This window comes from Prunus dulcis, chromosome 2 (assembly GCF_902201215.1).
Source record: "Prunus dulcis chromosome 2, ALMONDv2, whole genome shotgun sequence".
NCBI classification, from domain to species: domain Eukaryota; kingdom Viridiplantae; phylum Streptophyta; class Magnoliopsida; order Rosales; family Rosaceae; genus Prunus; species Prunus dulcis.
In genome coordinates, this window is record NC_047651.1 from 8,376,691 (window position 1) to 8,391,640 (window position 14,950).

The following is a 14,950-nucleotide window of genomic DNA, read 5'->3' on the forward strand; positions in this document are numbered from 1 at the left end:
GATATACTGTGAAAAGTGGATACTGAGCTTCCATAGAATATCATAATCTTGCTCTTAGTCATATTGGCACTGGTACAGGTTCTTTTCCGTCATAAAAATTATGGAAGCATCTTTGGAAAATGAAAGTGCCAGCAAAAATACAACACTTTTTTTAGCATTTCGCTCATAATGGCATCCCGAGAAAAGCTGTCCTTTTTCACCATAAGATCGCCTTGGACGCGACTTCTTTTCGTTGCTCCACTGGCTACAAAACAGCACGTCGTGCCCTGCGAGATTGCCAGCTATCTTGCTGTTGGTTTGACTCTAGGTTTGACTCTGGACAATGCTGCTACTTGGCTGTTGGCGACATGGGGTTTAATCCCAATTGCTCAACAACCTTTTTCTGTTACTGTGATATGGCTATTGTGGAATGATCAGAATGCTATCCTTTTTGGCTTTGATCCTATGTGTGCGGAACATGTTCTTTTTCTGTGCAAAGAACTATGTTGCGGAATATCATCAATCTCAGTTACTCCTTCATAGGTGTATTTCTTTGCCCATTTCGGACCAACATTAGCGTCCTCCTCAGGTTGGTTATTTATCGATGGCGCTTTGGATTTGCAGGATGGTCTCTAGGGAGTAGGTCTGATTGTTCGGGGCTCACATGAAGTTCTTATAGGTAGCAATGAGAGCACCTAGTCTCCTATCTGTGTTGGCTACCGAGCTTTACGCTCTGAAAGTGGGTCTCTCTTTTGCCTTAGATGCATCGTTTCTGACCTTGGTAGTTGAATCTGACTCCCTCGCTGCAGTGCAGTTTCTATCAAAGAATGAAGAATGTTTAGCTCCTGAGGGAGTGCTTGTGACTAAAATTCAGCGTCTTCTTCTGGCGTTATCCTCCTGTTTTCGTTTAGTCCCCCGTACTGCCAACACTGTGGCTTATCGTATTGGACATTATAGTCTTTGTGCAAAGGAGCTTTGTTTTTGGTTGGGTGATGGACCTCCCTGGCTCCTAGATGGCATTAGGAATGATTGGTCTCATTTTGTCTGACTTTGTAATAGGGGTGTTGACTCTTCTATTTAGTCATTAGCATGGGTGGTGCTCTTTCCTACCGCGGGTTTTTATCCCTTATAGTTTTTCCTAGAAATGTTTTAACGAGGCCACCATTAACATGCTCGTTCTTACCACGTAATGTTCTCTTTGGGTTGAAAGCAATACCATTTTCTCTATAATAAAAAAAATTAAAAATAAGAGGACACATGTCTCTTTGTGGTTGTGCCATAATTGAGGGAATAAGGAATTCCTGCTTATGCTTATGGGCAAGAACAGAAGCATTGTCCTTTTAAAATTATGCCTCATTTTAAAATTAGTTTTTAGTTTTTAAAAAACTAAAATTAATTATCAAACCACTAAAAATTCCTCATATGCTAATTGAGGATTTTTCTAAAAATTAATTAATAAAAAATGACAAGTAGCTAATTGATGGTTTTTCTAAGAATCAATTAGAAAATAACAATTTTTATACAAAATGTCTTTTTTTTCTTTCTTTCTAAATATAATATATCATGTTGGAATGAGTTAAGCCCAAAAAATAATGTGAAAGCTGACATGAGCACCAAGCACAGACCCCCACTATCCGTACACTCCAACCTGCTGTAATCCAGCAAGTGAGAGTGGATGAATGGACTGTGGAGAGTCTGGAGACTGCTACTGACATTCTGAAATAAAATAAAAATTCACTATTTATTTCCAAAATTTCAGAAGTGCACGCTAACTTTTCTTAACCCACTTTCAACCTCTCTTTGCTACAGAAGAAGTAAAGAGCTAAATCTTAAGGTAAGCCAGTGTTTCTTTGGAGATGCTATATTTCACAGCAAGAATTCATGAAAGACTTATCTTTTAGGAAATTTTGGTTATAGGTTTTCTGTTGGAGCTATTTGAATTAATTCTCATGCTCTGTTGACATAAATTTAAAACCTTTATCTTTTGGGCCTGTTTTCTTTGTAATCCCTGTATCTACTTTCAGTTTTTACCTGGTAAATTTTTTGAATCTTACTGTTTGTGTCACTGTTGCATTATTTGTTTTCTTTTAAATGTTCGATTCTTTTGTTATTATAGAAGTTGAATGTAACTTCTTTCTTATGTACCCTAGTCTTATAAATTAAATTACCAGTTAGGCTTCTAGATTCTTGAACCGTTTACAGAATTTTTGTTTAGTGCTCTATGCATCTTTGAATTTTAACTTTCTGTTTGGTTGCTGAGAAAGTATGTCAGAGAGAAATTAAACTCTCAGTTTTGATTACATGTTAAGGTTTGGATGATGTTGCAAGCATGAAGAAGGAAAACCAAAATGATCTTAATTATGTTTTGGGTGTTGAAGATTTTAGAAAACAAAGATCCTTTAAATTGTACTGGAGGTTTGCAGAACTTCCTTTAAACCAAAATGATCTTTTAAGATTAGCAAGATTTCTGGGGACGTAGGAGTACGCACCATGTAATGCTGAAAAAAATAATAATAATAAAGTTCAGCAATTCTTTTCAAAAATGTTGTTTCTAAAGTTTTAAGTAATCAGTCCGGCTCTGTGCAGAACATCTTATCTCTCTTAAAGACAGAATGTGTTGAGAAAACTTCACTTCTACTCAATTTTCTTCAATTTTGATCCCATTTATTGACATGGTTGATTGTTTTAGGGTGTAGAATCATCATTTAGAGCTTGGACTTAAGGTATCTAGAGTCATATTGGTTAATCGCTTCGATTTTATGTTTTAAGTATCAAATTTTGGACTCCGCCCATAAGTTGACCCAAAATTTGATACTTAGACCTACAATCGAAGCTCTAAAATATCATTTTATACCTTAATTAATCAAACTTGTCAATAAATGGGATCAAAGTTGAAGAAAGTTTAGTAGAAGTTTAGTTATGCTTTTTGTCTTTCTTAAAGGCATGACGTCCTGCACAGAGAATTTCTGATAATGAAATAGCCTTTCGTTCCCCCTTATGGAGGTATTAAACTTTTTGCTGATTTTCACTTTGAAGGTTTTCTGTTCTTATTCTTATTGTACAAGTTACTCTTCCGGTAAGGTAGGTCATGGTGGCTGAACATGGCAGTAAGCTTAAACTGTGGGAAATGTGTTTGATCTTTTTTGTTATACAAGAGGGAGGACGAAGCTTAGTTATTCTAATACAGTGAAATGGTTGAACGAAGGAAATAAAACCCACCCTGTGATATGTTTCACCATGTCAACAAGGCAATCTCACCTCCCTCCTCGCTGCCCAATTCAAAAGAAACCGAATTCTGGCCCAATGCAGGACCCCATCTCCCTGCTTCCGCACATAAATGAATCATACCCACGACACCAAAGGTCTTCCTCCCAATCCCTCATGGAGGAGCAGCCATCATGGCCTGGTAACTTGTCTAATGACTCGGAATCCAGTAATAAAGGGATTGTTCATCGTCGATCTGTGAGTGACTCAGTTACCCTTCTACACGGCCTTGCAGACTCATTTTCAAGTCTGAGTCCCAAAAATGATGAATTTTCAGTTGATAATGGATCTTATAGTGGATGGAATTCTGTTAGTTTGTATGGTCCCAATTCCCCTCGGCAAAGAGGCAGCTTATCAATTTCAGAGAATGCCTTAGTTTCAGCATTATCAGAGTATGCTTCTCATGAGCCTATACAAAACATGGATGGGATACCATGCATTGGTCACTCTGATTCAAAAGGAGATGATTGCCATTCAATTGGTGAGCTCAATGCAGAGATAAGGGCTGTAAAACGGTTAGTATCTGAACTTTCACTTGTCTATTTGTCAATTTAACTTTCTATTGATTCTTCATGTAACATAACTGCTCTTTGCTATTCCTCAACTTAGCAGTTCATAGCCATGGTCTTCAGCATCACTTTTCAGGCATGTGGTTCCAAAATTCTGATGAATAGGTGCTTTACCTCATTGTGTTTGATTAATTTGTTGTCACAGATACACAATTTGCTTTAGTAAGAGTGTCACTTCTGCTGTATATCCATACAGTGGTGCTGGTCTTCATCTCCACTTGTATCATAACTTTGTTTTATCTTCTAAAAATAGCCGTTCGCTCTGGTTGATGTCCAGTTTGTTAAGTTATTTTGCTTAATCTGATAAACAAGTCTGATCCTGTGTTCCTTCCAATTAAAAAGTAGAAATTGAAGATAAATGATGGATAACTTCCTCGAAGTTAGGCCTGACATTGTAATTCCTGGGCCATTGACCATTTGATGCTATTCCAAAATTTGTGTTTCTTTCATATCCGTAATCTGATGATGTTATTTGGATTTTAGCACTTATATTTAGAAACAGAGGTTCCACTGACAAACTCTCAAGTACTTTATGTAAGTTGAAAAATACCTAAAAGATTTATCCAGCTTTGCAAAAGATGGTTAGCAAGGTAACTTGCAAACTAATTTGACGAACAATGTATACTGGGCTTATGGTAGGTGGATGGTTGTTTGTTCACATACACATGTACGAGTCTGTAGGATTGCATACATTATTTCTCTTACGATATAAAATAATTGTTGGCCCACGTCCTAATAATTTAAGCTTTTGGGAACAATGGTCAATTAACAACATTTATGACGATATCAGAAAAAGAGTTCCTAATTTCAAATCGTTGCCATTGCAATTTCCAAAATAAGTTGAATTCCCTAAGTTAGGCATGTTTGATTTCTGCATATTTTACCCATGTCTATTACGTGTCTCCATGAATTCAAGCTGGATAATCGTATGCTTGAGTAAGCCACTGATTGATTTTCTGCAGGCATCCTGGGCAGCGCTCAAGGATTCGAAAGTTACAGTATATTGCTGAACTAGAAAGAACTGTTGGTGTTTTGCAGGTAATTCTTATTTTAGATGGAATATGATGGTTTTCTGGTTGAGTTTATCCTTGCTGCAGTAGCATGCAAAGGGTTGTATTCATTTCCTCCTTTTCTTCTTACTTACCGACTAGTACAATATTACATGCATTATTATGGTTCTCTCATATTGCTTGAGGATCAAAACTTTTGCATGTATGATTTCCCATGGTCTCCATTAAACGTCTAAAAACTACGTAGGCTGTCTGGACACATTTTCTTTTGCTGAAAGCATAGGTTGATTTTTGTTTTTGTTTTTTTTCCTTTTCACTGCTGGAAACGTTGGTCATCTGATCATAGAGTTAGGGTAATTATCATCATTATCATCCTTGCCACAATCTATCGGTGAATGAATAGTTGTCTTTCATTCCTTTTCTATTATATACTAACTTATTAAGTCTAAGTTGTCAAAGAATCTTTTTTATTATTTCATCCTGTGCAAGTCTTGGCCGGTGTCTTGATCTTTTACCTTCTATTTTAATTAGTCTTCCCTTGGCCATGGGAACATCTGGTGGTCTGCGATACATAGCATAAGTTAATTATGTACATAATTATAATGTAGGCACTAGCCGGTGTCTTGATCTTTTACCTTCTATTTTAATTAGTCTTCCCTTGGCCATGGGAACATCTGGTGGTCTGCGATACATAGCATAAGTTAATTATGTACATAATTATAATGTAGGCACTTGTTGCCATATTGGGTTGATTCTGTTTCAGTTGTTCTCAATTACGTGCTGGCTAGGTTTGTAATACCATATTCTATTTAAGTGAAAACTTTCAACATGCCAGCTGATTGAAATCTTGTCTCATCAAACAGACTTTGGAGTCAGAGTTAGCTGTTAAAGTTGCCTCTCTGCTTCAGCAGCATGTTGCCTTGTCTATGGAAAATAACAAATTAAAGCAGCAGCTGGCAAGACTGCGACAGGGAAAATTTATCGTGGACAGTGAGTTTCATCGATCTTTCTGCGGCAAGAACTTCATTACTTAACTTTCTTTTTTCTCCCATAAACTATTCAAGTAACTACCCATTGGCTACAGAAATTTTCTGGTATATGCTTCGTACATTCGTCATCAAGAAATTTGAATTGTAAGCATTGCATAAGTGTTTAGGAGGAACATTCTATTAGGAAGTGATGAGATGGCATCTGTATGCAAAGCAAAATAAGTTGATAAATAAAGAGAATTGAAATATCTATATTTGCCTCCATCAGAGTCTCAGACTTAAACTTGCTTTGCATTTAGAATCTTCTGTTGATGACCAAAGAGTGTAAGAAATTGCTGAGTGATAATAATAATAAAATCTAATACTCATATCATTGTCATTGAGAACTTGATTTATCTATATATTACTGCAGCAAATAACAACTTTGGATTTCCACATATAAAATTCATGGAATACATCAAGATTGAAGCATATTATTGTCCTTTTCTTAAATGGTTATGCCTGTTGATTTGATTTTGCTGCAGGTCAGTATCAGTCTCTGAAGAAGGAAATCAAGAGATTGAAGATTGGTTTAACAAATCCCCGAAACAAGAAGGTTGAAGCATACTTTGGTTCAAGTTCTACCACTGAGGCAGCTAGAGTTGAGGCTATGCAGAATCTAGATATGGGAAAACTTACTCTTTCTTGAAACCAAAGATGCCGTTACTCTTTCCTGGAACCGGAAAAAAAAAAAAAAAAAAAAAACAGTACTTTTATGGTTTTCAGTGTTGTGCCATGAAAGAGGTGGCTCTTTTCTTCAAATGCACTTTACTAGGAAGTTCCAGCAAGAGCATCACCGTGTTGCTGGTTGGCAGAGTCCCCATTCTGATTGCTCCCACGTAAATTTTGCAGTTGGACTTGGTCCTCTTTGAACTAATACTTAATATATGAAGGGAACAGACATCATCATTTACCTTATTTTTGTATCTTGGTGACAAACTGAAAGTGAATGACAAGTCCTTGTTCTGTTCCTCTAGCACATGATGATTAACTACAAATGAAAGACCATTACTATACTTGGAGGATTCAAAAGTGTATAGGGTAGGTAGTTGAGGGATCCCTACTTTGGGATTTGAGACGCCGATCGACCGGCATAACTTATCCACGCAACTGGCTTCTCACACCCTACTACATCTTGGATCCCGTTTAAGAGGCAACAAAAGCTCCTAGCACTTTTTTTATTTTTTTTAAGCAAAAAGAAAATTAGTAAACGGAATTTTGAATAATATATAAGGTGAAATACATAGCATGACGATACGTCATTATGTTATAAGAACAGTAAACAACACAAATAAACTGTCAGTCATAATGAAATACCAGCCGTTTTTTTTTTTTTTTTTTTTTTTTTTTTTTTAGTTGGAATCAAGTTTCATTGATAGAAAGGCAATGCCAATTACAAGATAGTGGAACTCATAAAAATGAGTACAAACAAATGCAACAGTAAAAGCCCACTAGAAATAACACTCAAACGGCATAAAGTCTACAACTGGCATAAAGTTAGAGCCCAAAACTGACATAAAGTTTGAGTAGCCCGTTTAACACGGCTAGATTGGTTTAGCCATGAGGTGGAAGCAAAGTTGCATACTTCATCTCTAAAATGCTAGTCTCCTAAAGCACCCTTCTTTAAAGAAAATGGAAAAGTCATAATTATCAAAGCCTTTAACCACATAGACCTTATTCCCATTAAAATCCCAATTGTAAAGAAAGGAATTACATATCATAACTTTATGGTTACCTTAGAAACTCCAATCAAATCCTTGAAGATGAAACTGGAACCAAATAGATTGTAGGAATTCGAATATATCGACATGAAATGGGACTATATCTGGTTCAATGACAACAACAAATCAGAATAAACATCAATATGTACACTTTCCATTGCAATGATTTAGTTCCACATGACATACGATCAACCAGCAAATTGACAAGCCCCTGAAAACTGCAAGAAACACACTTCAACCCGCATAAGACAGAGAAGCAAGTCCTGAAAGCAAATATTAAGGCTGGGGAAAGGAAGAACAACACTCTTGTTTGCGAAGAACCAAGTGGCCAATCTTTGCCAACCTACCACGGCACACCTTGGCTCTCAACAGACATGCCAGACATTGATATAGTGAAAATGACTGGAGAAGACTTGATAATGAATAATCTTCTTTGTCTGTCAAGGTTTTAGCCCAAGATGTTTCCTTGTCTTTCCTACATATAAGTCTCCAGATTTGATCATGCCAGGGATGCAACCGCTAATTGTCAATAATGGGAATTGCGCAACTCCCTCGTTCCTCCCAAGTGACACAAGTGCAATGTCTAAACCCGGCTTGTAAGTAGCCATCTTGCTTTCATTTCCTCCCATCAGCAACAGCTTAAGGTTCTTGGCAGTCACTTCAGCATGTCTTTGTGCTAAATAGCCTTGTTTGATCTCCTGTTAAGATATTGTGTTTATCAGTTTAAGTAAGATGTTGTCCAAAACATAATAAGTCATAGATATTGATAGGTGAGCATACCTTAATATTGGTTATATCTCCTACTGCGAAGATATTTTTATGACCCCTAACCCTCAAGTTTTCATCAACCATTAGTCTTCCTTGCATATCCAAATTATTCTGCACAGTAGTCCCCTTAAGCCATGATGAACCTGTTGGTTTACCCGTGCACACAAAGTGACAATCAGCTGTGATAATTTCTCCAGAAGGTGTTTGAATAATAGGATCAGATATAGTGTTCAAATTAATGGTTTCATCCAAAATAACTTCAACTTTTTTTGATATCAACCAATCGAGTGCCTTTTGGGACGCCTTCAAACCAATGAATTCTAGCAGCCTTGACCCCCTGTGCACCAGTATCACCTTCTTTTCTGGAAAATCCGTAGCAATTTCACCAGCAAGTTCAACACCCGTGGGGCCCCCTCCAACAATCAAAACTGATTTAGCAGAATTTATCTTAACAAATTCTGTACACAGACAAAGAATAAAGTCAGATTTGATGTCGAATGCTCCTCTATGATGCACAGTACATTACAATTAAGGCATAGAAGTAAGTGTAGAAGTCATGTAGGCTTCTCAATGGTGCACAACACATTAAAATTATAATTCAGTTTTAATTTTTCCATTTCCCCTCAGACTTTTTGTTGGGGGTAGAGCTGCTAAAAATCCATTACATGCAATTTCAGAGAAAAAGGGTATGAGATTTCTTACATGAGTTAGGTGGCTTTATAAATGAAGTTTTATTTCAAATAAATCTTCACTTTAATGAAGTACTAAATTTAATCATGCAAACGTATAAGAGCACAACTGCAATTCCACTTATGCAACTTTAGGTATTACCTGCCTCATAATGACTGAGCCTCTCAGCTCTGGTTTTGGGAACAGCTTCCTTGTGACCAGTGGCAATAACAAGATATTCATATACAAGCAAATGGCCATCTGTAGTCAACACTTCACGCTCTGTGATGTTAGCTGCAGCAGATGCAACAATCCTCACATTGGGAAGATAATCGGAGTGATTAATCACTGATCTTTCAGCAAATGATGGCTCCACCATTGCCCTCAAGCTTCCCCATGGGATCTCAAAATACTCCTTCCTGTTGTCATAGATTTTAACACACAAGGTCACGATAAAGAAAATCACTAAAGAAAAGACAAAATAACTTGATCTGTAAGTGATATTTGGGACAAAATTAAATTAAAAAATTCAACTTATGCTTTGGATAGACTTATAGCTGCAACTAAATTATACATACCGGGGAAGAGATGGACAAGAAACAAGGGATGACAGAAAAGAAACTATGATTCTTTTTTATAAATGAGAAATTTATTGAAAAAATCCCGAGAGAGCATCACCCACGTAAGTGGTACACAAAAGATCATCAGAGAAAACACAATATTTTAATGATAAAGAAAAACGGGAGAAACAACGAAACTCAAATTAAGGGAACCACAACATGCTTGTTGCGTAACTTCGTGATGTAGGTCGGGAAATGGTAGATGGCTTTAACATTCCAATTTAATAAGATATTAGAAGAAGTATTTAGCATGGTCCATGGTCCTTGGTCCTGGTTCTAACAAGACTAAGTTGTCTATTGCCAAAATCCTTATCAGCCTAACTTCTAAAGGTGAGGGGAAGGATTAAGCAAGAGCTCTTGTAACTGACTATGCTAAGATAATTTTGAATTAACTATAAACCTTAATTATCTTTGAAACGCAATAACACAAAACGTAGAGGACAAATCAATGAGATGCCTCTTCCAAATTTCACTTGATCATGGATCTGCCACCAGCTCACTATCAATTATAAAAGAGCTTTCTTTTTCAACACATCCATCCAAGTTCCTTCACCAATACGTCATCTTCAAGAAATCGCTATTTGTAAGAGTCGTACAGTAAAAACGACTTAGCATTCATGCATGATTTAAATTATCCTAAAATACCATAAGAAATTAACCAAAATAAAACCATAACACTGTATGTTGTTACTGAGTCAGACAAAGATACATAGAGGTAATCTGAAACCAAGCTGCTTACTCATATAGCTTTTTTTTGTCGTAGAGATGCAACTCTTTTCTTTCTTTCTGGTTGAATGTGTTCGCTCAAACAAGTTACTACAACACCAACCTCTGCTAGAATTAAAGTTCTCTTTCTGTCATATTGTTATGATTTCTCTAAATTAATATAAATAATTTGAACTCCTCCCATTTCTCTAGAGCTTCCCGTTTTAACACAGAAAATTTTCCTCAAATTTCCATTTACCACCAACCCAGTAGCCATGTAGTTCCAAAATACAAAGAAAAATAATCTTAAATGCACTAGCAAATTCAAGAACCATATTCTTTCGTATAGTTGCTAAATGTATGTGTATAATATATAAACATAGAAACACATTGCCGCATAGAAAATTGAAAACAACAAAACATGAACAAATTTCAAACCCAAACCCCATTTTTTGTGAAAATGTTCAACAAGAAAGGCTATAAAATTAAAGGAAGAAAGGTAAAAACAAGGATTACTCATCAATGAGGACAACATCAGCGCAGAACTGGAGAGACTTGGCAACAACAGAGCCAGCAACCCCACCTCCAATCACCACCACCCTCTTCTTTTCCCCAGCCGACTCTGCCGCGGCAGCCATTGAAATCAACAAGCACATTGCACAAGGAAAATGCAAAGCAACCCAAAAACCCTGTTGGTGAAATTGAAATTGGATTGGGATCAAAACAAAGAAATGTAAGCCCTATTCCTTGATGGATTTTCTAAAACCAAAAGGAGGTTTTAGTTATGGCGTTTCTCTGTAAATTTTTGCTGGTACGAATTGGATGCTATTCTCAGAGAGAGAGAGCAAGAAAATGAAACAAAATTTGACAGTTCAGGTGAACGTGAAATTGACTATGAACTGGCAAGTTCACGTCATTGGTGAATTTTGCGGCTTTCGGGGTACTTTGTTAAGCCAGCTACCAACTCAGTGTCTCTCTCGAAGGCCATTTTTATTTTTATTTTTATTTTCGGAGAGACTCTAATGGCCATTTGTTTTTGTTTTTATCCAAAACGCAGAGGCGAGAGAGTAAAACTTTTCTGGCACGCGTTGCCAAAGTTGGCCAAGCGACCCTTGGGTTAGGCAATTACTTCTTGACGAATTTTTATAAAATAAAAATAGCTAAAATTTACTTTTTACTTTTTACTTTCATGAATGTCAAATGTCCTCAAAACTAATATTGATTCTATGATTTTGCACGCGTATGATCCTATGATGGGATAATGCACAACCCACTTATGAGTTGTGCTTTAATCTAATCTTGTCTAAATTTTATTTGCTCCCACATCGTTAACTCTTAATCATATTTTATAGGTGTCCAAGAAATTGATTTACATATTATATATAAAAGTCCTTAGACCTACTGAGGTAATTTTTCAAATGATAATCCTGATTTTATTTGAAAGGAAATTCCAATGAGTGTCTCCAAAAATCTGATCACTTTATTCTCTCTTAGGACACTTGTCATCCTTATTTGCTTTATGCATCCAATGTAGACTTTGTAAACGAGTCTTGTTTGTCATGTTCGTATAAACTTCCTACACGTTAAATTAATTGGTGAAACATACCAAATATGAAGACGACACGTTAAAATAACGAATCACATGACACAACTCATTTCACTCAATAAGAATAAAAAAGTTTTAACAAAAATTATTTTTTAAAAATGGGAGAGAGGGAGAAGGAAGAGTAGAAAGATGGAGAAAAACGAAAAATTGACCGAGTTGACGCACCACTAGTAGATGCTGAGTTTGCATTCCAATTAATAAGCATCCTCCAATACATTACACATAAAAATGGATCATACACGTAAGCAAAAATGCATTCTAAAAAAAGAAATGGAAACGGTTTTTTATCCACATGCCATAGATTTTAGCCAATTTCAATAAAAATAAAAATAAAATTGAAAATTCTTTGAACAATTTTTTGTTGTTGAGTTTTTCTATTTAAACCATGTACTTCTCTTTGTTCACCACGACTTCTAATTCAAATTTTCACAATTTCTAAGAAAACTCCACTATCTTCCCAAACTACCCTTAAATACACGCTCAGCAAAAAACCAAAAACAAAAAAAAAAACAAAAAAACTTATCAACCTCACACCCCACACCCCCTATCTTGCCACTCACTACTCTAAGTTCATCTCAACCTCACATTACTTAAAGAGATAAAATATTCCAATACAAAGCTAAACCCAAATATTCTAATGGAAGTTTTATTTGACATGCCCCTGCTTCTCTCCTAATCTATAACGTCATGTGTTTAATATTTTATTGTAAAAAAAGAATTTTATCAATGACATTGTAAAACATTGTAACATTAGATTCAACAAATTGTTTTGATAGGAAACATGAGATTTGAATTATGATTCCTGTTGATGCGAAAAAGTGGTTTGACACGTGGTTCGCCCAACTTAGTGATATTGTGTCTTCGGAAGGGAGTTAGTCTTCGGAAGATCAAGTTTCTGCAAAAAGGGAACGTTCGGTAAGACCTTGGGGTACCGGTGCGGTACCGGCCGAAGGCTCTCCGATGCTTAAATAAGTACGGATTTAGTAAAGATTAGACTACAGATCAAGCGGTAGCGTACCGTTGGTTTTTTCTGTCCCCCTTCTTTGGGAATAGGGGTCTCCTTATATAGCCTTGGGAGGTGTGCTTATTTTGGAATTTCCGATGTGGGACTGTAGGAGCGGATTGTGAGCATGACACGTGTTCAAGAGCAAAAGCATCAAGATGTGTACCCTTCGGTAGGGTTCCTGCCGAAGGGCCTGTGATGTCAAGTTGTCGTTTTTCTCCACGTGTCAGGTGGTCATTGGTCGTTAATATGTGGTATAAACAGTAGTCCCCCAAGTTCTCTTCTGAAGGTTCTTCGGAAGGGAATTTGGTTTCATCCTGAGGGTTCATAGATGCCCTGCCGTTCGGCAAGTTTGTTTGTGGGAGGCTCCCCTGAGATCTGAAGGGTCGCCGATGTTGAGAGAGGTGTTGGTAGGGACGCTTCGTTTCCCGCGCCTGGCGCGTGGAGGCGCTTCGCCTTCTGCACCCGGCGTGCAGAGACGCTTCGTCTTCTGTACCAGGCGTGCAACTGACACCACCATCCACCGGGCGACGCGTGGCCAGCGAAGCGACGTCTGACGGCTGTAATTATGAGCCGTTTGGTTTCCCGAGGCGTACCGTTGCAACCCTCTCCCTATAAATAGAGATGGTTCCGGGCATAGAGCTCACTTCGGATTTGAGAGTTGAAGCGAGAGCTCTGCGCAGGCGATTTCCGAAGTGTGTTAACGGCAAGCAGGGCGATTTCCACACGAGTTTTCGGCAGTCAAGGAGATTCCCGAAGCGTTCGAACGGTAATCAAGGCGATTCTCAAGCAGTTTACCGGCAACCAAGCTCCCAACAACACCCAAGGTAAGGCACCGTTCGGTACCCCCAACTCTTTTTATTTGTTTGTATCTCCTTATGGCGTAGACCTGCCGATCGCAACATAGGATTCCTTCGGTAGTCTAGTGGCCATAGGTAGCGATATAGGCATCGGTAGGGTAGCGTGGTATGAGCCTTAGTTTCCTATTTTCTGTTTTGTAGATGTCCGATAGCGAGTCACCGTTCCGTAGTGAGCCCAATGCTTTCGACGGGGAGTTATCCTCGGGTTGGGATACGTCCAGCGAGGCCGTGAGCCTCGGCGCCGCGGGCGGAGAAGACACTGATGATGAATTATTCGGTGAGGAGGTGAACTCCGTTCCCACCCATGGAATCGGCAAGGGGCTGATGACGGGACAGCTGCTTCCCATAGCCGCAGTGTATAAGGACGGTACCCGCGTCGGGCCGTTCGAAAACCAGCCCGTGGCTTCTACCTCCGGTCGCGGTGAAGGTACTGCCGGTCCTTCTCGACCGAGGGTGACTATTGTCCACCGAGGGCCGCCAAGGGTACCGGTGGGTATCCCCCAGAGGGCTCTGTTCGGGGTCGACTACCTAGAGCCCAACAAGATCACCGAACGGGAGTTGGAGAAAATCAGGGCCGAATACCTCATACCTGATTCGGTAAGGATGAGGATTCCGAGCCCGGTTGAGTCCCTCAGCAATCCAGCGGACGGCGAGGTGACCTTCTTCACCGACGTCCTTCTGTAAGGGGTTCGGTTGCCGTTGCAACCTGCTGTGCAGAGGATCTTAGCCCAGATAGGGTATGCTCCGGGCCAGTACAACCCTAACTTCTGGGTGGCCCTGATGGGGGTGATTACAGCGTTCGGGATTGCCGGGGAGGGGGAGCCTTCCTACGAGCAATTCTCGTTTTTGTATAGCGTCACCAAATCCAAGAGCGCCGATCACGGCGGCTGGGTTCAGGCAAACTGCCTGAAGGCTGCCGAGCGGGGGCATTTTGTTAGCTCGGTTCCGACTTCTCAGAAGTCGTGGAGGAATCGGCGGGTGCTGCTTTCCGGCAATTGGGAGTCGCCATCGGGAACCCCCCCCAACTTCCGTGTCCCCACGACTTTCCAGACTGCCGGTAGGTTTTCGAGCTACCGATCGGTATGCTGGCTTCTATAACCCACTGTTTTACTGATTTTTCTTCATCTGACAGGCAAACTCAAGCAGCC

The 14,950-nt window shown here is 38.8% G+C and overlaps 2 protein-coding genes across 9 annotated transcripts; one reads left to right on the forward strand and one right to left on the reverse strand.

Annotated features, from left to right (window-relative positions):
• The first annotated feature begins 1,580 nt into the window (after nucleotides 1-1,580).
• On the forward strand, nucleotides 1,581-6,829 carry LOC117617904 (basic leucine zipper 6). 8 transcript variants are annotated; one of them, XM_034347516.1, is made up of 5 exons: nucleotides 1,581-1,813; nucleotides 3,016-3,758; nucleotides 4,775-4,850; nucleotides 5,686-5,812; nucleotides 6,336-6,829. In XM_034347516.1, the coding sequence occupies exons 2-5, from the start codon at nucleotides 3,217-3,219 to the stop codon at nucleotides 6,497-6,499; spliced, it is 909 nt and encodes a 302-aa protein (XP_034203407.1). In that variant the 5' UTR covers nucleotides 1,581-1,813; nucleotides 3,016-3,216; the 3' UTR covers nucleotides 6,500-6,829. The 8 variants fall into 8 exon arrangements, 7 of the variants coding, with proteins under 7 accessions (XP_034203407.1, XP_034203409.1, XP_034203410.1 ...); XM_034347518.1 differs by having other exon boundaries at nucleotides 3,045-3,758; XM_034347519.1 differs by having other exon boundaries at nucleotides 3,061-3,758.
• A 752-nt stretch (nucleotides 6,830-7,581) lies between these two features.
• On the reverse strand, nucleotides 7,582-11,356 carry LOC117617903 (ferroptosis suppressor protein 1-like). Its single transcript, XM_034347514.1, has 4 exons — nucleotides 10,850-11,356; nucleotides 9,171-9,427; nucleotides 8,352-8,797; nucleotides 7,582-8,269 (listed from the first exon to the last, which is right to left on the reverse strand). The coding sequence occupies exons 1-4, from the start codon at nucleotides 10,987-10,989 to the stop codon at nucleotides 8,012-8,014; spliced, it is 1,101 nt and encodes a 366-aa protein (XP_034203405.1). The 5' UTR covers nucleotides 10,990-11,356; the 3' UTR covers nucleotides 7,582-8,011.
• Nucleotides 11,357-14,950: the final 3,594 nt, after the last annotated feature.